Source organism: Asterias rubens, chromosome 1 (genome assembly GCF_902459465.1).
Source record: "Asterias rubens chromosome 1, eAstRub1.3, whole genome shotgun sequence".
Taxonomy (NCBI): Eukaryota; Metazoa; Echinodermata; class Asteroidea; order Forcipulatida; family Asteriidae; genus Asterias; species Asterias rubens.
This window is the reverse complement of record NC_047062.1, coordinates 18,354,359-18,379,498: the sequence shown is the minus strand read 5'-3', so window position 1 is coordinate 18,379,498 and position 25,140 is coordinate 18,354,359. Positions and strand designations below refer to the sequence as shown.

At 39.0% G+C, this 25,140-nt stretch overlaps 2 protein-coding genes across 2 annotated transcripts; one reads left to right on the top strand and one right to left on the bottom strand.

Annotated features, from left to right (window-relative positions):
• Window positions 1–729: 729 nt before the first annotated feature.
• Window positions 730–13,458, bottom strand: LOC117292617. The gene is made up of 9 exons (XM_033774741.1): window positions 13,347–13,458; window positions 11,939–12,041; window positions 10,290–10,485; window positions 8,762–8,865; window positions 7,316–7,483; window positions 6,039–6,161; window positions 5,190–5,327; window positions 3,590–3,719; window positions 730–1,764 (listed from the first exon to the last, which is right to left on the bottom strand). The coding sequence occupies exons 1-8, from the start codon at window positions 13,430–13,432 to the stop codon at window positions 3,591–3,593; spliced, it is 1,047 nt and encodes a 348-aa protein (XP_033630632.1). The 5' UTR covers window positions 13,433–13,458; the 3' UTR covers window positions 730–1,764; window position 3,590.
• A 3,273-nt stretch (window positions 13,459–16,731) lies between these two features.
• LOC117292626 (calmodulin) lies at window positions 16,732–23,780 on the top strand. The gene is made up of 6 exons (XM_033774753.1): window positions 16,732–16,865; window positions 18,510–18,540; window positions 18,939–19,082; window positions 21,308–21,434; window positions 21,889–22,004; window positions 23,172–23,780. Exons 1-6 carry the CDS (start codon window positions 16,863–16,865, stop codon window positions 23,198–23,200), a joined length of 450 nt encoding a protein of 149 aa, XP_033630644.1. The 5' UTR covers window positions 16,732–16,862; the 3' UTR covers window positions 23,201–23,780.
• Window positions 23,781–25,140: the final 1,360 nt, after the last annotated feature.

Genomic DNA, 25,140 nt, shown 5'->3' with positions numbered 1-25,140 from the left:
GAACAATCATAGGGGGTGAGGCCAGCACTTAACTCAACTTTTCCTAATTTTGTTTTTAAGGTGCGATGTTCTGCTCTTCATGATGCAGTAGGCTTTTCTGAAGCCTTTTTACAGAAGCCAATAATAATATTTGAAGCAATAATTAGGGAGTTAGTGTTATTTTTTATTTTTACCTGAAAGTTGGGGTAAAACTTCAAAAACTATAAGGGGTAAAGTCCAGCATTTTTACCAAATATAGCCTTATGATTTTTTTCGACCGAAAAGTTTACAGGGCTATTTTTTCGAGCGGGTGTATTTTTTTATCGAGCGAAAGGTTCTCGTTCGAAAAACATCACAAGGCGTGACGTTTTTCGAGCGAAAAGTTCATAAGGCTTTATATAGCCTTATGAATATTTTAGAGTGAAAAGTTTACAAGGCCATAGACTTTTTTTTCTGAGCGAAATTTCACTAGCCTTGTAAAATTTCCGCTTGAAAAGAAATCATAAGGCTATGTGAACTTTCCGTTGAGTGAACTTTTTCTTCAAAAAAAATCACAAGGCAATAATAGCCTTGTGAACTTTTCGCTCAAAAAAAATCACAAGAACATTATTTTGGTTTCTGTGTAATTATTTGAAGTAACAAATTGTCTTCCAACTTGTCAGCTGCCAAACAAAGATACGAACATCAATAAAAATATAACTTTCAAAGCAAACATACGATGTACATGTTTATAATTTTGTTTTAATTGTTCATAATTTTAAACATTACACATAGAATACATAAAAGCACAGTTGGATGTTCAAAGCAATAATATTAGGTGTTTTGGGCTAATTTAAGAAATAATATCTAGTGAATACTAATTGTTATTCTTAATTAGTTGATTTACATATAATATAAAGACAGATACCTAAATATAAGAAAAGGTGGCAAATTAAACTAAAAATCACAAGCTTTTAGCTATTTCTGTCATACTTTAAAAGAAAACTGCGTCTTAATGCTACTCTCACACTAGGGAAAATATGCTAGAGAATGGGCTTACGAATGGAATTATTTGACAATCGCTCAAACTTCTCAACATTCGCCGTGTTTCGTAAGCGTTGGTAACAATTTCGGAACGTTCACTAGTCATTCTCCACCTCTTTTCGAAGATCACTCAATCAAAATGTGGTGAATGTCCTTGCGATTATGAATAAATTCTTGCGAATAAAAATGTTTACATTTGCAGTGAACTTGCCAAACAATTAATTACTTTTGGATGGTGAATATTTTCATCTTGGTCACCCCTCGACCTCTCCTTAACAATATATGATGAATGCTTACCAACGCTTGACAATGCTAGCCAATGCCTTACAAATAGGCAACGAACGTTGCGCATGTCGCGACTGAGCTTACCTACAATTTCAAACAAATGAAGCGATTGCTAACGAATGTTACGAATGCTTTGCGAATGCTTACGAAAGGGCTTACAAACGTTAATAATGCACTTAGGAATGTTACGAATGTCTTACCATCGTGGCCAATGTCTTGCCATTTTCTGACTAATTTCCGAACAATGGATTACGCGGACGCGATTGCTATAAATACCGGGGCGAATCTCGCTCTGGCCACTTGTTCGTTTGACAAACACCAACACCACATTTGTAAGAAAGGGGACCCGCCAAGGTTCAAACGCCTTACAGGTGCCTTTACGAATGTTGCCAACGCTTACGCATGCTTTACAGACGTTAACAATGGCTTACCAATGCCCACGAATGATGAGGCGAATGACCGTCTTCGCAACATTCGCTGAAATAAAAAAAAAAACGGTTTGTAAATTGACCGATCTTCGTAAGGAGATGGGGCGTGACGGTTAACCGCTCTGAATTTTTTACGAACGCTTACGAAGACACGGCGAATGTTGCAAAGTATGAGCGATTGTCAAATATTTTCATTCGTAAGCACATTCACTCTAGTATTATTCGCAACAGTGTGAAACAGCATTGGGAAGCGCTTTTTAATTTCAGCGAATGTTGCCAAGACAGTCATTCGCCGTAGATTTTCGTAAGCATTGGTAGCCCTTAGTAACGTTGGTAAAGCGTGCGTAAGCATTGGCAACTTTCGTAAGCTATTGTACGGCATTGGCAATCATTGGCTAGCATTGTTAAGCATTCGTAAAAATTTGTAACATATTGGTACGGACAGGTCAAGGGGTGACCGAGGGCGAACGTGAAAATATTCACTATCAATTTGCAAATTTTGGGCGAATTCACCGCAAATTTCAAATATCCATATTCGCAAGAATATTCGCCCAAGTGTGAGAGTAGCATAACAAATGTGTCTAAATAAGGTAGTACAACTACATAGACACCATTTCAAAAACTGTGTCCCTCAATTCCAAATAAAATACGCAAAGAACATACAGAAGGGACGAGTAACTGGTAACCAAGCACCGCGTCAAACTAAATCTCTCTAGAAGGATACCAGTTTGTTTTTGGTTACGAGTAATTTAATGTTTAGATCATATTCATGTCACATTCAAATGGCGTGCTATAGCCTTGTGTACTTAGCAATTTTTGGTTGAAAAAGTCACAAGGCCTTGTACACTTAGCAATTTTTGCTTGAAAGAGTCACAAGGCCATAGCCTTGTGTACTTTTTGCTTGAAAATTTTTGCTTGAAAATAAATAGCCTTCTGTACTTAGCAATTTTTGCTTGAAAAAAGTAACAAGGCTTGTAGCCTTACATGTATGTACTTAGCAATTTTGCTTGAAAAAGTCACAAGGCTACTTAGCAATTTTTGCCTGAAAAAGTCACAAGGCTACATAGCCTTGTGTACATTGTACTTGGCAATTTTTGCTTGAAAAAGTGTATAATGTATTGTGTACGTTGATAAAAATACAAGGTTGTGCATGTAAGAGCAAAACTTGATTCATATAAATACATAACAATGAATAGCCCACATTGTCCTTTTGGAGATGCTAACCAAGTTGGAATTTACCACACATGTTGCAAGAAGCAATTTATTGAAGATACCCTTTGTTGTCATTTACCTCTGTAATGTTGAACAAGTAGAGACCCACCATGGACCACTATTTGTCGAGAAAGGGGTCATTATTCCCATCAACATGAACCAATTACCTCGTTACAGAAATGCCGACTGGGTTAGTGGCCTCCAGCCTCCCAGTCCAATCACTCTTATTCCCCCACGGCAAACCACTCTCTGGATCCACACCACACCATACAGTTAAACCTGCTCAACAAGAGGTCAATGTCAGGCCTGGAGTTACATGGAGGCCATGACCTCTGTGGCCCCTGGTCAACAAGAGGTCAATGTCAGGCCTGGAGTTACATGGAGGCCATGACCTCTGTGGCCCCTGCTCAACAAGAGGTCAATGTCAGGCCTGGAGTTACATGGAGGCCATGACCTCTGTGGCCCCTGGTCGTGGCCTAGGTGCCCCTCCAAGAGCTTCCCTGTAGACATTCCAGTGAAAGTGTCCTCTTTTCAAACTGGAAAAGTGGCCTTGCCCTCTCGAAGGTGAAATTCCAGGTCTACACAGCATCACATAAAACCAATGAATGGTTATAACTGTTCGTAACAGTCCTTAAAAGAGTCCAGATAAATTGTGTCCCCACCTCATAAAGGTCTGAGGGCATGCAGCCATCCATCTCGACAGCCGATTAAAATCTCCTGCTCTCCGTTCTTGTCCAGATCCGCCACTGCCAGGGAGTTGATCCAATCTGATGCTTGGTATCGATTGACAAGCTGTAGAAACAAAGGACATCGAAATAAATAAACAAACAGCTCAACATTTCAAGGACTTATATGACTGTTGCGCTTACTGGAACATTTTGGGGACCAATTTTCATACCTACATTTCTTCCATGAAACAAAGTTACGTACAAATTGGTCCCTATGTTCAAATACGCCCGAGACTTACAGAGTCTATCATGTCTATAGCACACATACCTTAGTATTTTACATTATTATCTATTTCTCAACTCCTTGGGGGCATACAAACTCAAGCTTCTTAAAGGCAGTGGACACTATTGGTAATTGTCATAGACTAGCCTTCACAGTTGGTGTATCTCAACATATGCATAAAATAACAAACCTGTGAAAATTTGAGCTCAATTGGTCACCGAACTTGCGAGATAATAATGAAAGAAAAAAACACCCTTGTCACACGAAGTTGTGTGCGTTTAGATGGTTGATTTCGAGACCTCAAGTTCTAAACTTGAGGTCTCAAAATCAAATTCGTGGAAAATTACTTCTTTCTCGAAAACTATGGCACTCCAGAGGGAGCTGTTTCTCACAATGTTTTATACCATCAACCTCTCCCCATTACTCGTCACTAAGAAAGGTTTTATGCTAATAATTATTTTGAGTAATTACCAATAGTGTCCACTGCCTTTAAGGTTGCCTAATCCCTCTAAGGTTCCCATTTTATACACCTGGGTGAGGAGAAGTAATTATGGTTCAGTGCCTTGTGTCACGGCCGAAAATCTGACCCACACGCTCGATGATTCAGTCAAACTCTGAGTCTGAATTAAATTGTCGGCAGGGTATCCTAACGTAAACATCACACCAACTTTTTGTAGAGAAAACAATGTAGAAGTTTCAGTTGTGACGAGGGAGATAAAACCCAAGCAGTCAGGTAGGGACTGAAAAACCCAATCCACATGTTCGAGGTGGGATCCACAGAGGTGAAAAGCATGGAGAGAGACCACTGAGACATCTTCATTGCCCAAGTCATCACAACTTCACTACAGGATCTGCCTGGGTACCCTCGAATAGGGAAGCTGCTGGCTTCAATGGGAGATTGGGGCCCAATATTTCGGCAAATCTCACAGAAAAAAACCCAAAGTGTTTGTTACCTTGCAATTGATTTATGATAAGTACACGTAAGAGGCTGGTTAGAACGAAAAAAGACTTTAGTTATTAAGGGTGTGTTTGTTTAGCTTCCCTGGGTCAACCACGGTCTGCCCCCGGTGCGTTCCAATAGCTTTGACATCATTCCAGGGGCTCACCTGGGTCAGCCCCCAGTGCACTGCTTGTGGGGAGGGTCACTTGGGGGTGACCCGAGGTGCATGCCATTACCGCAAGAGGGCGAGTGTGATCGTTCGATTAGCTCTTGTCAGGGGCTCACCTGAGTGAGCACCGCAGGGTCAACCCAGGGAAGCTAATCGAACACACCCTTAGAATGTCTTTTTACTTTGGGGAATGTAAACCTACCTTCCTGTTGTGATACAGCGTGACGTAGTTACTATGCCCAGTACTAAGCAGTGAATCTAACTCATCACTATGTCCTGTTGCTATGGAGGCAAGGTGCATGATGGGAAGCTGCATATTTGCGAATTCAGCCTTGTGTATCTGCGATAATGACATATGGAGAAACATTGTTATCACTCAAACGGAAATCTAAGCATAATTGAAATTGTGGTTATACATGTAGTTTGGGCAAAATAACTGTACAGAACATTGGCAAAGATTAAATCACCAGGCTTTGAAGATATAGTTGTTCTTGTCTAAAGTACATTGGTAGAGCTGACAAAATAGTCGCAGACAGTGTTATTAATATGTGTGATCATACACATACATGGAATAACAAACCAGGCTTAGAGTTGAGAGAAAGTAGAAACACAAATTTCAGCATGTTATCACATTGTCCTTAAGCTTGGCAGCAACAAATTGGCTTAGGCGTCAGTGACAACATACAAAAATAAAGCCTCCTCCCTCCCCCTGCTGTGAGAATCTTTTTAAAATTTGCTTTGGCACACTCTGTGGTCAAATATGCCATCAAACACCAGGGCAACTCCCTTTTCTTACTGACTCAGCGTACTTACAAAACACAAGGGAGTAAGGGACCGATTGCTTTACGTCTGATTTGAAGGACCAAACATCAAAAGTTTAAGTGTCTTGCTTAAGGACACTGTTGTTAAGATTTGGACTTCAATCCACACTCTATAGATCAGGACATCGCAACTCAAGTCCAGTGCACCAGATTACTCACCAACAGAACACCACATGGTTTGAACCGTCCCTGAACAGTTTCAAAATCTGAGGACACAGTTTAGAACTGACCTGAAAGTTATTCATGATGAAGATGGAGCCATCTTTACCACCTAGGGCTACCTGGCTGGTCGACCCTTGAAATACCTCAGTGGTCTGTAGCTCATCTTTGGAGAGGAAATTGCCACAACACATCTGTTTAAAAAAAAAATGGGTGTATGCCTTGCATTTAGAATAACTTTTGTTTAGCATAACACAACAGCCTTAAATTTATACACAATCAAATGCCTTGCATTTAGAGTTAGGCATAAGATTTAAGGTGACAGTATACCATTTAACTTGAAAAGATCATAAGGGGGTAAGCCTTGCATTTCTAGGGGGTGGTTTGAGCCCTGCATAGACCCTTCTCACTGATGTCACATTTCTATATAGCACTGCCGGATATCTGCCAAGCTGGAGAGCTACGCACTTGTACTATTCCTTATTGTAGTGTTGCGCAGTAAGAGTAGCATTTGTGCGTGGTCAGCGGTGTAGGCGTATTGTACTCCAGCATGTTGTGCAAAACACAGTGAAGTCATCTGACAAATGTCTCTAGGGTAGTGTTATGGCAGAAGATAAAAGGCTGGGGTATGGCCAAGGCTATGGCTATGAGAGTAACTATGAATATAAATATGAATCATAAACTTGCGGGTACAACCATTAGTAAAATTTCTTGAAGGAGTGGTGGCTCTGAAAAGAGATGGTTTGGTCTCAGAGACCAAACCAGCTGAGACCAAACTGAGACCAGACCGGCTCTTTTCAGAGTCACCACTCCTTCAAAAGAGATTTTACTCATGGTTGTAAGTTTACTATTCATACTTATATTTACTCTTATTCTCAACACCATGCAAAGCTTCAAACACCATTTGCAATGGCTACGGCTATAATCATCCAAAAATCCTATTCTGCATGACAAAGAGCAAGTTTCAAGTGCAGACATCAGTTGGCTCGTGACTAACCACTGACAACGTATTTGTGACTCCTTTGGAAGTTTGGTCAACCATCAGTACGGTAATCAACACTTCCATTTTGTCTTTTCGATAAAATTCCCTTCTGCGCTTTACACTTGTTAGCATGAAACAGGCTATCGGGACCACGGATGAAACCATGGTTCCAAATGATTCCATGGTTCCAAATGATCGACCACAGTAGTCAACCAAGGGTGGACCATTCTAGGTTTGAGTGAAAAAAAGTCCACTTTTAGTTAACCTTGGAGAGCACTCGAACTCGCTCATTGTTGCAGCCAACGGGCATAGTTGCAGACTCATACACAGCCTAACAATCACAATGAAGAATCAAAACCAACTCACGGCTGTTACGACTGCTGGTGTTTTCAGCGTGAGTACGATAAGACCTTGCTGTATGAAGTGGAGGTTACATCTGTCGTCTGATGCTAAGATGTAATTACTCATCTGCCCTGAAGAACCAACCAGGAGGGTTGCTAGTAGAGACTTGACCCCTGAGGGACCGCTGTCTACCTGTTTGGAACAATTCAGACAAGGGTCAGACACCACAGACGTAAAAGGATGGTGAAACATCTGACTGTGGATGTTCGTTCAAAGGCACTGGACACTATTGGTAGTTACTCAAAATCATTGTTAGCATAACAACTAACTTGGTAATATGAGCAACGGAGAGCTGTTGATAGTATTAAACAGTGTGAAAAATGGCTCCCTCTGAAATAACATACTTTTTGAGAATGAGGTGAATTCTCACTTAAAGATTATAAGACTTTAGGCCTCATTTTAACTACATAGCCTGGCAACTTAACTGGAGTCTAATAATAACAAAATAATAATAATAATAATAATAATAACATGCATTTATGAGGCACTTGAAAGCCATTGTACACTTTCGGAACAGGAAAAAAAAAGGTTCACAGATTTACAAATAACTTACAGGGTTTACAGAAGGTAAAGACTTCTCTTGAAATATTATTCCATGAAATGCTTTACTTTTTGAGAAAACATTTAAACAATTATCAGTGGGTTTTCCCGTTATTTTCTCCCGACTCCGATGACCAATTGAGCCTAAATTTTCACAGGTTTGTTATTTTATATATAAGTTGTGATAAACGAAGTGTGGGCATTTGGAAAATACTGTTTACTGAAAGTGTCCATTGGCTTTAAAACATTGTTTCCAAGTGCCTTACACTATTTTACTACACCCAAGTTCATTGGCTCTTACACATTCTCAAAACCATCTCAACTCCTTGGGATTAGGCAGCACTGGCAGCAAAATGGGCACAGAAGTTGCTAAACCATTTGACACAAAGATTCTATAACCCAGCAGATACCCATTACCTCCTGGGTGATTAAAAGCAATTATAGTAAAGTGTCTTGCTCACAAGGACACTACTGTCACATTCTGGGCCAGCTGTCAAAGAGCTGCCTAAATATTTGTGCTTACTGCGTGAGTTTCCATTTTAAAGATCTGCTAACTGTAAGCACATGAAAAGGCATGAGCACTAACCTTCCGGTGCATACGTAACAATGCAGATTAATTGTGAGTGCGAAAACTGGACAACAAATTTTTCTTACTACCCTGTGAAATATGCTTATGTTATATCAAAATTTATCTGCTATAGTTGCCACAAAAATTTGCTTACTGTTAATAAGCAGCGCTAAGAAATTGGCTCCAGGATTTGAACCCAGAACTTGGATTTCATACTCTAGCATTTAGCCACGACACAATGTAATGCACCCACTAACCCTCTTGACTTTGACTTGAGACACAACATCCATCTATGTACTTACAGATTGTGAGACTGGGTTGAGTTGAAGTTTCCACAGATGACTGTATGGTAGTAAGGCATTTATGACACCACCAGTATCTCCAGCTAGTAGGCTCGGATTACCAGCTGGCAAAAATAAACCGAGAACAAACAAGTCACAAAAGATTTCACACAAAGAACTTTATAAACTTAACAGACAATCTGAAGGCTTGCTCCTGGGTTCGATTTCACAAAGTGTTAAGGAACACATTGCCTTGGACGGGTCGAGTTGGTCTTTGAAAAGAAGTGTTTGTAACCGTTTGTTATAAAATTCATGGTTAGAAAGATGATTTAAAAGTAGAATAGAATGATCCACACAAATATGCCTCGAAATTTGTGGTTTTTCTTTTACCTCGTCGACTAACACGGTCGGCCATTTATAGGAGTCAAATTTTGTACTCCCATAAATGGCCGACCGTGTTAGCTCGCGACGTAAAAGGAAAACTGTGCAATTTTGAGTGATGCTATTAGATTCTACTTTATTAACATCTTTCTAACCATGTATGCATTTCATAACAAACAGTTTCAAACACTTTTTATAGACCAACTCGTCCGATCCAATGCAACGTGTTCCTTTAAGATCAATCTTAACCCTTCGTGAAAGCGAGCCCTGCTTCACTCTTGAACAAAACTGCAGTTACATCGTTTTTTCCACCCTGCCCTTCACCCTTCACATGATACAAACACACAAGCCCTCTTTTTTGTTCTACTATTGTTTGTACTCTTTTTTTTGAAACAACATCCTTATTGCATTTTACATGAAAGTAAAGCGTGGACGTAGACTCAGTTGATAGAGAACCGGCATGGTATTCGAGGAGTCACAGGTTTAATTCCAATTCAACTCTATTTTCCTTTTTCCCCCAAAATGAAATTTTACTGTCAGATTTGTTGGTGCACATTTGCATTTGCCAATTGATGGACACACTAAGGGCGAAGCTAAATGGATTGATCTATGGGTGCAACTCTACATACATGTAAGCAGGTTTGTAAAGCAGGAAGTAAAACTTCATCATATGTTCTGGGTTCTTTAACATACAACCCCAATCCTAGTGCATGGGACCTGCACCTTTTTGTTTCACATGAAATAAAAGGCAATTATCCTAAAAAATCTTGCCCCAGGACACAAGTGCCACCACAAAGAACAACATAGCTTGAGTCTAGTGCTCTAATACAACTGCTGGGCCTCAGCCTGTTCACTATAAACATTGGTCAATAACGTGAGGGCCTGTTAAAATTCTTTTTAAATGATCCAGCTGGCTAGTTCAGTGCTGAAAACGATCCAATTGAATATGTAATGTGGACTAGAGCAAACAGCTAGCTAACTTGTCCCGCTTCCTTGTTACTAAAACAAAATCAAGGACAACCCGGTAATGTTTTTGGGGAATGTTTTTTTCCCCAAAAAAGCTTTTGGTAGTTCCAAAAAGTTCTGGGAAAAAAACCCAATATCACCCAGATACCAGCAAAGATTTGTTACTGTCAGGAAGTGGTTATCTTTCCATTTTGAAACTCACCTGCATCTGTGTCCACCTGTAGAAAGTTGAGGCTGAGCTCGGAGATACTCTGTCTGCTAAGAATCTGACCATTACAGAAGATAGTCATAGTCCCTCGGGAGTCTCCAGCTATTAGGTCAGCTGTACTGAAATGAGTGATGTCTGCAAGAACTAAAGACTGGACTGGACCTCCTTTGGTCTCCAGACATTGCCTTGGCTGTTCGAAAAGGAATCAACAAGGTAATCAAACATTACACTCTAAGACAGTTAGCTCTATCTTAATTTCTTAATTTTACAGGGATGTGTAATTAAATTAGTTAATATTCTCGGTTGAAAGGCAGTGGACACTATTGGTAATTACTCAAAATAATGATTAGCATAAAACCTTACTTGGTGACAGTAATAGGGAGAGGTTGGTAGTATAGCGAGAAACGGCTCCCTCTTGAAGTAACGTAGTTTTCGAGACAGAAATGATTTTCCACGAATTTGATTTCGAGACCTCAGATTTAGAATTTGTCTCGAAATCAACCATCTAAAAGCACATAACTTCGTGTGACAAGGATGCTTTTTCTTTTTTATTATATCTCGCACCTTCGACAACCAATTGAGCTCAAATTTTTACAGGTTTGTTATTTTATGCACATGTTGAGATACACCAAGTGAGAAGACAGGTTTTTGACAATTATCAATACTGTCCAGTGTCTTCAACATCTATTATTCTCGGTGTTGATATGTCCTGTCCACAGTTGCAGTCAGTCATCAATATACATCTTGACTACAGCTAGTGAATGCCTGCTGAGTGTTCAATCAATCAATCAATCAATCAATCAATCAACATTTTTTTCCATACAAACACAATATACAAATACAAACAATAGGATGTTACAAGACTGAAAACTGTATGGAGGCATGGCCCATTAAAGCAAAGCTTGTAAGCTGGGATGCCTTTTACAAAACAAAGGAAGGTAATAAGATCATTTAAATTATAAAACAAAGCGTATAGTAATAACAATAACATCAAAACGAGACGGATAAACGAAACGCAAAAAACAAAACACCCAACCAGACAAACAAACACCTCAAACTAACACCTCAAACTAACACCTCAAACAAACACTTATATTCTGGTTTTTAGAGCTGAATGGGACAAGGTGCTCGCTTCCTGCCTTGGGTACTAGCAGGGTCCTCAGTGCAGACTCCGCTGGGACCCTGGAAAGCCTGGTCAACTGAGATGTGCCTCCCAATTAATTTTTCTTGTTTGTAAGTTGTGATTAATATAAAAAAGTGTCAATACAAGCCTCTCTTTAGATTCCCAAAAACGAGAGAAAGTGTATCCGTTTCCCCTTCTGTATTGCATGAACCCAAAAGGAACAGTGGGTATTACATTTGTAGCAGACTGGCCCTACAATGTAGATAAGAAATTATTATTATTACTTGTTTATTCTACATGAATAAACCTGGAACAAAAAACGGTTGTCAAAATTTGAGGCCTGCTTCAAATGTGTTACATGTTCAAAATACTGGTGAGGTAGGGAATGGGGCTAGAAAAAGAGTCGGAATTCCTAAGGTTATTGTTCCTCGCAGGAGAAAGCCACTCTCTATGCTTGGTTGAAGACTGGAGCGAATTACCAAAATTCAAAGAGAGCTGTTCAAGTCTTCTTACTTCTTACCTCTGGTTCATCCAACTCTGTATTCAGTCCCTGTGATGATGGAATGTCATACATTCTGATGATGCCATCCTCGCATCCAACAACGATGTAATCATTGGGTAATCTGAAAAGGAAAAAAAAAATCAGTTTAAATTAAGATGAACACATTTGAGTCATCCAATGTTTTTTATCACACTGTCACCATCATAGTCCTGTTCCCTGTACCCAACAGCAGTAACGAATACTCATATTCATCAAACAAAAAGGAACTAGACTGTATGCCCTTACAGCTTTTAGGTTACTTTGATTTGTGTGAAGGGAATCATCAAGATAGCCACACCATGGAAAAGGTCCATTCGGAACCCACTCTCTCATCCTGATGTGTTTTTGTGTGTTTTTTTAAAGTAGATTTTCCCAACCACAAACAAAAAAGGAAATATGTTTACTAAAAAGTAATAATAGGCCTAAAGGCTACAGCTCCCAAAAGGGGTTTAAAATGCCAATCTATCAATCATTCATAGCAGCAGCCAATCTCTCTCCTTAGTCTCCTCACCTCAGCCACCAATGTACGTACAGATGGGATAGTTTTTCGCACCTCACCACCAATTTAACCGCCCTAAAAATTAGCTAAATATTAAAATTAGGATAATTTTCCACACGTCGCCACCAATTTATCCGCCCTTAATTAACTCCAAAACCACTGAATTTCTTACCTGAGAAGAAGGGTTACTGCATATATACATTCAGAATAAAAAAGAGAAAAATAACGTAAAATTGGTGGCGAGGTCGTAAAGTTTTTCCTAAAATTACACTACATTTTTTCTTACCCAACGAAGTCGAAGATGGGTTATCGCATATCAAGAGAAAAGAGAGAGGAAAAAATAACGTAACAGTAGAAAAAACATCAACATTTGCCCTGTTTTAACTTGCAGTAGTGACTGAGATGTCAAAAAGTGTAAGGGATAACTTTCCGTATGGCGCCACCGCCACCACTTTTTCACCATTTTTTACAAAAAGGGATATCTCATTGAGGTAAATTAGATACTATATTATTTCATATCGAATGAAAAAGTGGTGGCGCCATACGGAAACTTTTCCAGTGCAAGTTGTACATGCACTTCTTCAGTGACTTTACAACTGCCAACTGGCATGACTGGTTGTTGCAGCACTTGCACTGCAACAGTGCAAGTTTGAAGTTGCAGATGGCAAACAGAAACGAACATGTAAATTACAGTCTGACTTTACAGAAACAGTAGCTCCATAAATCGGCCCAATCCACTCCTTATCCTTGTGTTGTGGATTGGACCGATTTAATGTACTCCGTCCTAGTTTAATGTCACAAATAATGTGGCTAACTTTACACTACTACAGTCACTCATATAATCATATTGCTCTTGTTGTATTACATAAAAATTCTCTTGCAACTCACCTAAATAGTTTCCCCACGACGATATGATTGAATGGATGTCTTAATTTGGTCTTCCAAAGTGTTTGTAATGAGGTTTTATGAGGCATTGTTTTTTTGACTACAGGTAAACACACATGACAGATATTCTTGATAACGAAGGTCAAGGGTCATGCTGAACAAGACATGACAATGGAGGGCGCTATAACCTGAAAAGTCGGGGGGGGGGGAGGTAATGCAATGCACTGGTAATGGTAGACCTATGCGGTGCGGTGTGGGTCGTCACATGCAGTGCTAGTGTGGTGCAATAAGTAAACTTCCTATTATAAAACTGCACCATTTTGCCATCTGCAACTCAACTTTAATATTTTCTTTTGGATGCAAACTTTGATCACAACTTTCTATCTATATAGGCAGCCATGAGTATAGAACAACACTGGATTGATACACCTGCCAAGTGCCTCTAGAATATCATGTAGGCTACTTTAAACTTTGTATTGAGTGGGGGGGGGGGGGTGTGATTTTGGCTTTATTGGATACAATTTGTAAATTGTAGGCCTACTTTTTGCTGAGAAGGCCGCCCGGATTTTTTGCAAACCATCAAAGTGCTGGTTCGGGTCCATGTCTTCGGACACTTGTGTCCTTAAAGGCAGTGGACACTATTGGTAATCTCAAAATAATTATTAGCCAAAACCTTTCTTGGTAATGAGTAATGGGGAGAGGTTGATAGTATATAAAACATTGTGAAAAACGGCTCCCTCTGAAGTAATGTATTTTCCACGAATCTGATTTTGAGACCTCAGATTTAGAATTTGAGGTCTCGAAATCAAGCGCCTGAAAGCACACAACTTCGTGTAACAAGGGTGTTTTTTTCTTTTGTTATTATCTCGCAACTTCGATGATCGAATGAGCTCAAATGTTCACAAGTTTGTTATTTTATGCATATTTTGAGATACACCAAGTAAGAAGACTGGTCTTTGACAACTACCAATAGTGTCCAGTGTCTTTAACTTTTGGTTATAAGCATGCAGCAGAAGCTTTCGATACTGTACAACATTAAAGTCACCTGGAAGTGGTATTTTGTCAAAATAAAGCTTTTGTCACTAAAATATGTGTTTTGATGAGTGGAATATGAATAAACAACTAACTAAGGTTTACATAAATTAGTTTCCATGTTATTTACAAATTGGAAAAAAGCCCGACCCGAGAGGGCGCTGTTCGTGACGTCAATCGAGGCGCGATGAATCGCATGCAGTGCCAACACAGCATAGTGACGCTTGGCGCAAGCTAAAAACATGCCCACAAAGGGCAAATGCTCCTTTAAGTTCGTTACGTCTTTCAGGTACCTTCTTCGACTTCCCCACGAGCTGGACAAATTATTGGGATGGCGTCATGTTTTAGAAAAAAACTTTTCTCTTCATGTCAAAATGTGTAGTGTATTCCGGATTCTCGAAGCACGACGGCTCGAAGTGTTTGCCGCACAGCGCTGGAAAAGACGTCGGACCGGACAACTTGGCAAACTGACACCATCTTTAGTTGTTTTGCTGCATCCAGCAGCAATACACCTGGTTGACATTGCCGGAAAAATGTAAGAAAAAAAACTTTTTCAAACGTACAAACTCACGTCCAGGACTTGAATGTACTTTGTTCGATGTTCGATCGAGGCAAAGTCTTCCTCGATTGACGTCACAAAAGGGGTAGGCGGAGTCACCCCCACACAACTTTATTTAATTTGTTAAACATATAAATCGTCAAAAACAATTACTCAAAAAATAATTTTATTGTTCAGGAACATATACTCTAATGTTTGAAAGAAAGAAAAATCTATTTCCAGGTGCCTTTAAGTTTGGGCAAGATTAGGGCAAGAAGGCTGAGACTAGCAGGTCACTATCTCAGACATGATGAGCTGGCAGCGAGCAAGCTTGTGCTTTGGGCCCCTACTCAAGGTCACTGTTCCCGAGGTAGACCGCAAACCACCTATGTGGACACCTTGTGCCGGGACTCTGGACTGCGTCGGGAAGAGCTACGTTCAGCAATGGAGGACCAACGTGTTTGGAGGGCCATCATCCGATGCTCTCCGCATCGACTGAATGAATGAATGAATTAAGTTTGAGAAACATTGCACTTCGAAGTTGTAAAAAGATAATAGTTTTTTGAGGAGCGTTACTCCCAGTAACGCTTCTCAGGTTGTGTATTTCAATTATTCTTCCTGTCTGAGGAGATTATTCGCTCCGGTTTTTGGCGTAATTAAAGAGAAATTAAATGAAATGTTCACATGCTGGGTTTTTTGTATATATCTACATTTATTTCAAAAGAATTGAGTTCCAAAATCAAAGGTATCCTTTGCCTTACAAAGTCTTTGGATACTAGTAGTTTATTTCAAACGGTAGGCCTATGTGGCTTTTCTTCTCAGAAATGTAATTGATGCCGTCCCGGTAATGACCGTCAACTTTTTGGTAAAGGTAAACTAAAGATTGGTGAGACCATTCGTAAGTTTTGTTCACCATGCCATTTTTCAAACGTCAAGTTTGATAATTACGTTTCATAGGGGGCCTATCCTTTCATGTTGCGCTTTAACTTGCGTTTGCTGGTTTATCTGTCAGTTTGTTTAGGAGCGTTTGTTGGGATGTCTGTTTGTTGGTTGGGTTGTTGGTTTGTTTGTTTCTTCGTTTTCGGGGGGTAATGTTAAGGTGTAGTTGTTGCTGTTGCTAATACAGTGTTGTTGATGTGTTATCTTGAGGCTGCTGCTGCAGTTTTTTTTTTTTTACTTGGGGCGACGGTGACATCTTGAGGATCACTCTATAGCCTTCGGACTCAGTCGATGCTGTGGATTACGTCACACTTTGGACGGTCAATTGACGGAATATCACAAAAGTAAGTTTTTGCTGTTGTTCACTTCACAAAACCATTGTGCTTGTTTCCTGTTAGCAGACGACCTCAGGAAATTTTTTTCCAGACATTTTGTCCATTTTGTTTGACATCCTCGATCAGGTCACACTTCCCAACAGCAGGGTAAGAATGCGGATCGCAAGGTACGCCGGGATACCACTGCGCTGCTTACTAGCCTGGTCTAGACTGCATTGCGACACCAGGGTGTAATATAGACACACCGCATGACCCATTGAACTTGAACCATGGAATCCATACGCTAACCAACGGGGCCAACTTTTTTAGCGCCAAGTCAGGATGAACTATTGGAATTCATGACGATGTTTGTTGTCACTACTGGGTAATCAAACACAACCAAGGGGTGATCAAAAACAAATAGGTTTACCACCCATTCATTATCGAAAATGGATAACCCCGGTTTTATATTTTGATATATTTTTTATCATAAAAAACAACAAATCGATTTATGACAAACGAGGGTATGACGCAGGGTTGTCGGAATGTAAGGACCGCGGGTCGATTCGATTCGCCTAGCGGCGCGTGTTAGTACAGTGTATCCCATTACAGCGGACTCGCCTCCATATTCCATTGCGCACTACCACATCCACACCAACATTGCGTTAACACGAGTCTTCTGACCCCCACTCCGAAATGGTAAGTTCACTGCTCCAATTCTTTCGACCAAAATATCTTTAAAATGTTGCCCAGTTCTAGTTTGTGAAAGGGTAGTTTTCCATTCGGGAGACAACCGGAGCGCGGCGTGTAGGCCTTTATAATCAGCTTCAAAGCGAAGGTTGAGATGCAGGCTTTAAATGGCGTACAGTTTTTACATCAGGTGGCCGTATGTGTTCCGTGTTCAAGTTCAGAACATTAAAATCACGTGTTGGGAGAGTGGGTGTGTGTGAGGGATTTAGTTTCTCCGTGTTCACAGAATCCGAGACACATTCGTTGCAGAATTCATGTTCAATGTTTTATGAACGCATACTACTGATTTATATAATTTTTTTTGTAAGGAATGGGGTGTGATGTTTCACGTTTTAACTCGGATGAAGTTAGAGTGTAACCTTACTAGGAAAAAATATAGAAGGTTTTTTCCCTTTCAGTAGGCCTTTGTTTTATTCAAATAATCATTAATCCCCGTTAATATGGCTTTTATTTCGTTGAAACGTGAAACTTCAAATTTAGCAACTCGTCATGATTGTGCAACCACGCCCTAAAACCATTAAAACATGAAGAAGAAGAAAAAAAACCGTACAATTGTCGAAAACTACCCTCAGATCACCCCAAAGCGACCCCGGTCTTGCCTTTATCTGTACTGTTTTGTAATGTGACTCAGATATACTGCATTAATCTTTGCATGTAAATAATTTGCATAATTTTGTGATAGGCCTACTGTATGTATTAATGTGAAAATAATATAACCCAATTTAGGACTTACTAATGAATAGGGCACGCCATGTACGTGTGTATAATCAATCAGGTGTGGGGGGGGGGGGGGTGTCACCATTAAACAATAATTTGTTTACTCTGTATGCTACACAATGGTGTTAATTGCCTGGTGGTGCGATGCTCTTTTAATTGATTGGATTGAATTTTAATTCAATATTATCAATCCAATTTGAACCCTCTTTCCGTATAAACGGTTACGCAGGTCTTTGAATTTATACGTTCTAAAAAAAAATGCTTTTGGCATTTTGGTTTTGAAATTTCTCTTTTAAAGCGCCTTTAGCGTATTTTTAGGCAGACTTTGGCGACGCATTTTATTGGCGACGTTATTATATCTCGACCGTAATTTATCAATGGTGTCATCCACACAAACAATTGAATAAAGTGGAATTTTTTGCGCCACTTGGGCCCAGCAAAACCCACTGAACTTCCAGGGTGTTAAATTGTAAAAGATGTAAAGCTTCTAACCAACATTTTACATGCCACCAGCCCCATTCGTAGTGCTCACTTTCCTCAAATCCGTTACATCTGTGGGGAGGGGTCATCATAATTTGTATACCAAATCTTGGGGGGGGGGGGGGGGGGGTGGGGGGAGGCAGCAATTTCATTGAGCAATTTCGACAGTATCTCTTGTTTCTCTTAACAAAGTTATATTCTTTAATGAATATACTCTATACAATTTTTGAGCAAGACACCAATCATGCAAAATGGTTATTGTGCATGATATAAAATCATATCAAATTACATTCATGTTATTTTAATAAATAATTTGTGTGCTTAAGTATCTGTATAAAACCGAGCCCTGGTGTGATGAGTTTATAAATAATATGGACTTGTTTTCTTTCCATACAGGCAGATCAGTTAACAGAAGAGCAAATAGCTGGTAAGTCATACGTGGAATGAAAATTAATGCAAACTAAACATTTGTGCTATAATTATTATGGTTGGCTTGACTAAAAAAAAATAAGGAAAGGCTCCGTCACAGTTCTTTGCTATCCCAGACAATTTTCCATGCGCAAAAAGGGACTCACTTTCCTTTAAAGATGCTAGGCCAAATTTGGGCCGATATGACCCCAGAAATTTGATAAAAATTTTACTTAGCTGTACTTTATAGATTTACAAATTGAATGAGCTTTCATTTATAAGGTATTGCACGAGGAAATCCTCCAATGATAAAGTGGTAGTTAATTATAACAGAACAAAATAATTCCGGCAAAAATCGGGCCAAGCAGTTTTAAAGGTTAGCTCAACAATCACGTTTGGGTTTGGGTTTGCTTGCAGAGTTCAAGGAAGCGTTCTCGCTATTCGACAAGGATGGCGACGGCACCATCACCACCAAGGAGCTTGGAACAGTCATGAGATCACTGGGTCAGAATCCCACCGAGGCTGAGCTGCAGGACATGATCAATGAGGTCGATGCTGATGGTACGATTAAAATAATGGTCTTTGCTAATAATGGTCCTTGATGATGCTAGTGAAACAAACATTCTAAGCAAGATTTATGATTGAATTTGCAAAAAAAGCAGACTCATGTTTTTGCATGAGTGTCCAGCTTCGTAAAAATGCTCAGCAGGAAATTCTACTTATAGGAAATTTATCAGAAGAAACCAATGAGGCCGGATGCTGATGGTACGGTTAACTAACGTCATTCAAGCCAGAAACTATAATCTTTAAAAAAAAAACTTGCAATCAAACCAATGGGCTTTTGAATGGAATACAATGACCTGATGGCTTTAACTAAATTTAAAAACAAATCACAAAATCTCAATTTAGACAGCTTGAAAAAACACAACTCTCTGAAAGTTATCTATGTAAAATTGAATCAGAACATTTTGTGATCAAGCAACTATGCAGTGACAATAATTACATATGGATTCAAGTCAAGTCATCAACCATGTTATATTAATTTCGAAGATTTTTTTAATTCAAAGATGATTTAATTTTAGTCAAATCTCATTACTATCATATTATTCAGCCCTTTACTTGTGTTCACCCTTCACTTGATTTAACATAAGTCATATTCTAATTGTTACAAAAACAAAAAGCATAATAGTTTATCCTTTAAAAATCATTCATTAAGATAATTAGCCCCTCCCGGTTTGCTACTTGAAAAAACAACCATCATGCCTTTAATAATTATAACAAAATGCGCAAAATAGTCCCTTCTCACAATTCACGCCATTTTGGTCAATCTTAATTGGAATTTGGAGCGCATTATCATAAGGGAGAACATAGTAACTGGCATCCAGCGTGCTTCGGTAATAACATTGTGTGCTCAATCGCAGTCAGAATGATAATGTGTTCAATCAGGCGAAGCACATTGCTTCTCCGGTTGCTCATTTCTGGTGGCATCTGCAATTTGGATTATGAGGCAATAAAAAATGAAATGAGTAATCCGGATATTAAATTACAGAATTGGTAATTGTTTGGAGAGGGGAAACAAATGAGAGATGTGTATTTTGTGAAAGCTCACTGATTAGGACATTCATAACGGTACTGCGTATACTGGTTTAAATATCCCTTTTTGCTGTTGAAATTGGGGAGGGTATATGCATTGAAGACCCACTTTACTTTGAAATAAAGCCCGATAATTAATATGCACATAATCCCTGAGAAAACAACATACAAATTCCTGTAGATCTCACGAAGATGTAACTACCGGTTTAGATGAAATTATCTTACTCTCTCTCTTCATACCGATGGACTCTCCCTTTAAGAGGGCGCAATATAATTATTATTCCCGCCAAAAAATTGATTAAATTTATGTCAATATGGAGGATTTGGATGCTATTATTAGAACTTGTTTATTTCCGGTAACACTTGGACACGGTACAAGATAGTTGGAAACCGGAGAATCTTGATTTCGAGGCTTGCTTGGTGTAAGCATGTATACAGGGCCCAATTTCATAGAGCTGCTAAGCACAGAAATTTGCTGAGCATGAAATTGTTGCCCTGATAAAAACAGGACTACCAAATAAATTTCCATATGGTTTTCAGGATAAGCAAACAATGGCTGAACACCAGTTATACGCGATATGCAAGAAATGGAAATTTGGTTAGTAATCCTGTTTTGAAGAAATTTCATGCTAAGCAAATTTTAGTGATTAGCAGCTCTATGATATTGGGCCCTGGTGGAATGCAGTCATCATGAGAAAACCTTCAGAAATTTACACTTGCCTTTGAGTTTTTTACGTTTTACTAAACCAAAATAAAGATTGGTATTTATAATGTGTCGCGTATCCATCTTGGAGGCGCAGTGGCGCAGTGTTACATCAATGGAGGGAGCTGTTTATGCCGTCTTCATTAGGTGAGCCTTGAGGGACTATCTGAACAAAGCCAGCGATAAAGAAAGTTTAATATCAAAAAGACAACACACACGCCGATAAAAATGTATCAACTCTAGTCCTTAATATGATTAACAGCGAGTACTTCTTAATAGCCCATATTTACAGTGCATCAACATTGTTTCTTTACAAAACAAGTTTTGAAGACATTGCAAACTGTTTGATACACGAATCTTTACATTTGAAAAGTGAAGAATAATACTGATATCTATATTTAAACCACGCAACATTAAATGAAAACACAGGGATGTATGTATCGGTTAGTTTCTTTGTAATTTGACCTTTGTGCGTTTGTTTTGTCTACAGGAAATGGAACAATAGACTTCCCTGAGTTCTTGACGATGATGGCGCGTAAGATGAAAGACACAGACAGTGAGGAGGAGATCAGGGAAGCCTTCAGAGTCTTTGACAAGGATGGAAACGGTTATATTAGGTAAAACATAAATAATTATATATTTTAATCGCGATTGTTGTTTCTGGTTTTAACTGGGGTGTTTCTCTTGTAGGGGCTTCATGTCTCTTGTGCAATAGTAATGAATCACCAGGCATAACATTACTGATGGGTGAAAATTAGACAAATCTCCTTGAAACAATCTACGATTTGAGGCCCATATACTTTGTGTAAAAGACAAACTAAAGGTTTAATAATTATAATAACAACAATCCCTTTTGTATTTGTTAAATCTGTTTTCTTCATGTTTTGTCCCTTACCAACATATTTTGTTGAAACTGACGAGATGACAAGAAAAAAATCGAAGAAAATTATCAAAGGATGTAAATTTCATTTAAGACATTTGATTTGATCAATATGTTCCAGAAATAGCACGATAAGAAAGTAGATTTGATAAGGAATAATGTCCTCTCTGGTCGCGTCTTGCATTTGTCAGTGCTGCTGAGCTCCGTCACGTGATGACCAATCTTGGTGAGAAGCTGACAGATGAAGAGGTTGATGAGATGATCCGAGAAGCAGACATCGATGGAGACGGCCAGGTCAACTATGAAGGTAGATTAAATAATAAGTCTGAGGAGTGCCGAGTGTGAGGCCCTTCTTCAACAGGTTGGGGAAGGGATCTATTTGCTTGTTGGTTCATTTTATGTATTTATATTAAAATAAGAGTGTGTGATCAAGTTGGTATGAGATGTGGTCCCGGTTTATACCATGGTTTTAACACAGTATACTTTCTTTTAACATTTATGGACTTTGGGTTCACATCCCGTCTGAGACCAGAACTGATATGTTGATCAGGTCGAAGCATTAGTGGTAGCTTTTGAGCTTATCGCCCAAGTGAACCCCGGTTCACACCCCATCTTAGGTGAGCCTAATGTGAAGACAAGGTGATGTAGTGGTATACTTCCGTTGCACTGTTTACCCTGGTTCACATCCAAACAATGGTCAACCTCATGTCAGTTTGGCACATTGGCAGTTTATTTGCCTCAGTTTCTGTCATTAAGACCCAGCCGTCGATTTCACAAAAACTCTTCCTAACTTAAGGGGGGGGGGTCGATTTCACAAGGAGTTAGTTAGGACGAGTACCTCGTCCTAACTTAGGATTAATCTCAAGGCTTGTATGCTACAGTGCAGGGTAGGGACTCTTCCTTAGATAAGTCTTAAGTTAGGAAGAGTTTTGTGAAATCGACGGCTGGTTCACAAGTTAAGATATGCACCAGGGCGGTCAAGTGCTGCTCTCTCTACCTGTCATCCCTTGTGGTTCTTGGTCCACATCCAGTCTACGACCGAAACACGTGTCACTAACTGAGCACCGATCGGTTTACCACCGAAAATGTCATCAAGTTTTCCGCTTGTAAGCTGATAAAAAAAATACCCAACCGGACTAGTAATGCGTTGGGTAGAAAACTTCACCGGTATAAACGACGATGTGATTGAAACTGAGTGTCAGCTACCACCAAAAAGATCCAAACGTTTACTGCTTGTAAACTGTCAAATATTCAAGAAAGGCAATGCATGTTGATTAAGACTTATATAGTAAACGAGATTGGGATATGAAACTCAGCGTCAGTTTACCACTAACATTTAGCAGTTGTAAACTGCAGTAATTAACCAAGTAATCTAATAGCCCCTGCCCTATTGTTGAAAACTGTGCTGAAAGATGACTGTAAACAATAATTAGTTCACTTTTGTTATTTTTCGTTACTTCCTTTCCAACTATAGAATTTGTCACGATGATGACATCGAAGTGAGAGAATTTCACCTTTTGTTGTCAAGCCACTTGCTATACTTCAGCCCTTTCTGCCTTCAAGTTCGCCTTCAAAAGAAATTGTTCATTGTGTCTTAATTTATTTCGAAAGTTTGACTGCGTGACTGTCGTCTGTAACATCAGACGATGACATGGGGTTAGACAGTCCAGTCCAGCTTTGGAAATATTTTAAAATTTTAAGATTTGCTCAAATTACGTCTCACAAATCTTTCTGATGATAACTAATTAATGTCATATAGAAAATATTTTAGTCTTTGGAAGAAAACATATTTCTGTTTATTTGTAATTCTAAAAGTGTCAGAATCTTGAATCTCCCTGGTTAGTGTATGGTAATAATTTTTATATAATCCATTGTTGGGTTGGAATTGTGAAATTGTTTTGCACGATGGAAAACATTTGTGTCTTCTTCATCATTCATCAATTTGTTATTCTCTAAATGTCTTTGTTCAAACCAAACTGTTCAAATCTAGACATAGGCCCTTTTCCAAACCACGGCTTCGGCTTTGGATTCTGCTTGAGGCTCCATTCTCTCGTCTGAAGCCCTGAGCGCGTATACGCAAAGCACGCGCAATTGTCAAATCAACCGGCGGGGCCAAGCTAGACTGAGCCGAATCTGGAGCCGAAGCCGTCGTTTCGAAAAGGGCCACAGTTACTTTCCCTTGTGGTTTATAATACTTCACATTCTCACATTTTGATACGCACTTTATACGCACCCTCTGCTGAAATTTCAAACGCTTTTTCTCGTTTTAAAATCAATTTTGAACTTTGTAAAGAAAACAATTAACAATCGATGTAATTCCTTTTTAACCGTTATACTGAATGCCAGAGGCTATCTTTTTGTAAACTTACAAGTCATAAATATTAAGTACCACTTTCTAATTTAATTTCCGAAGTCACGAAATGCAGTTTTTATTTCATGTCAATTTTTGGGGGGTTATAATATATGAAATTAATATGAAAGGAACATACACAGCAAAGGAGTTTCATGTTTTCATGTCCAAAAATGGTGAGTGACATTATTTTGAGCGAATTTCAAATCAATATAAAAATCCCTGCCATCATGGTTCGTTTTGGAATACTAGATTTTTGTTTTACCGCGTTTTGTTTTTGTGTTCTTATGATACTTACGTTTGGACGAGCCAAAAATTTGAAATATGTAAATAATCGAGGAGAAGTTCAAACTTATTTTAAAGAAATCTTTCATGTGACAGGAAGAAGTTGGTACCCTCACGGGCGCCACGTCTCCGTTAAAAGAGCATTCCGAAGGGGATTTTGCATATTTTTTTAGCCAAACATTTTCATGAACTTGGACTAAACATCCCTTTGTATTACAATTAGTATTATTATTATTATATTATTAAACTCTTGAGTTGATTTTGTAACTTTGAGGGGAACGAAAAATCACGAATAAATCTATTGGTTATCCATATCTTAAACGTATCTCAAGCAGTCAAATTTATTTCATCATTTTGCGTTTAATCATCAAATTGGTAAGTTTCTTGTATAATGCCCGTTGCATTTTTTTCTTTATCTTTTCTGTATATACTACACAATTGGCACTATAATAAAAAAAAAGTGCCACTGTCCTAGTGCATTTTGGTGGGGATTTTGTCTTCTTCTTCTATTCGATTCAAAAGGGGGTCCTTAAAGGCAGTGGACACTGTTGGTAATTACTCAAAATAGTTTTCAGCATAAAACCTCACTTGGTAACAAGTAATGGGGAGAGGTTGGTGGTATAATACACTGTGAGAAACGGCTCCCTCTGAAGTGACGTAGTTTCCGAGAAAGAAGTAATTTATCATGAATTTTGATTTCGAGACCCCAAGTTTAGAATTTGAGGACTCGAAATCAAGCATCTGAAAACACACAACTTAGTGTGACAAGAGTGTTTTCTTCTTTCATTATTATCTCGCAACTATGACG

Bases quoted from the DNA above. Each gene is read 5' to 3' on its own strand.
- LOC117292617 (XM_033774741.1), bottom strand. From the start codon at position 13,432: ATGCCTCATAAAACCTCATTACAAACACTTTGGAAGACCAAATTAAGA. The intron at 6,162-7,315 runs GTGAGTTGGTTT...TTTTTTAAACAG, and splicing joins CACCAGCAGTCGTAACAGCC to ATGTGTTGTGGCAATTTCCT. The intron at 5,328-6,038 runs GTCAGTTCTAAA...TCATTATCGCAG, and splicing joins TCATCATGAATAACTTTCAG to ATACACAAGGCTGAATTCGC.
- LOC117292626 (XM_033774753.1), top strand. The intron at 18,541-18,938 runs GTAAGTCATACG...GTTTGCTTGCAG, and splicing joins AACAGAAGAGCAAATAGCTG to AGTTCAAGGAAGCGTTCTCG. The intron at 22,005-23,171 runs GTAGATTAAATA...TTCCAACTATAG, and splicing joins CGGCCAGGTCAACTATGAAG to AATTTGTCACGATGATGACA.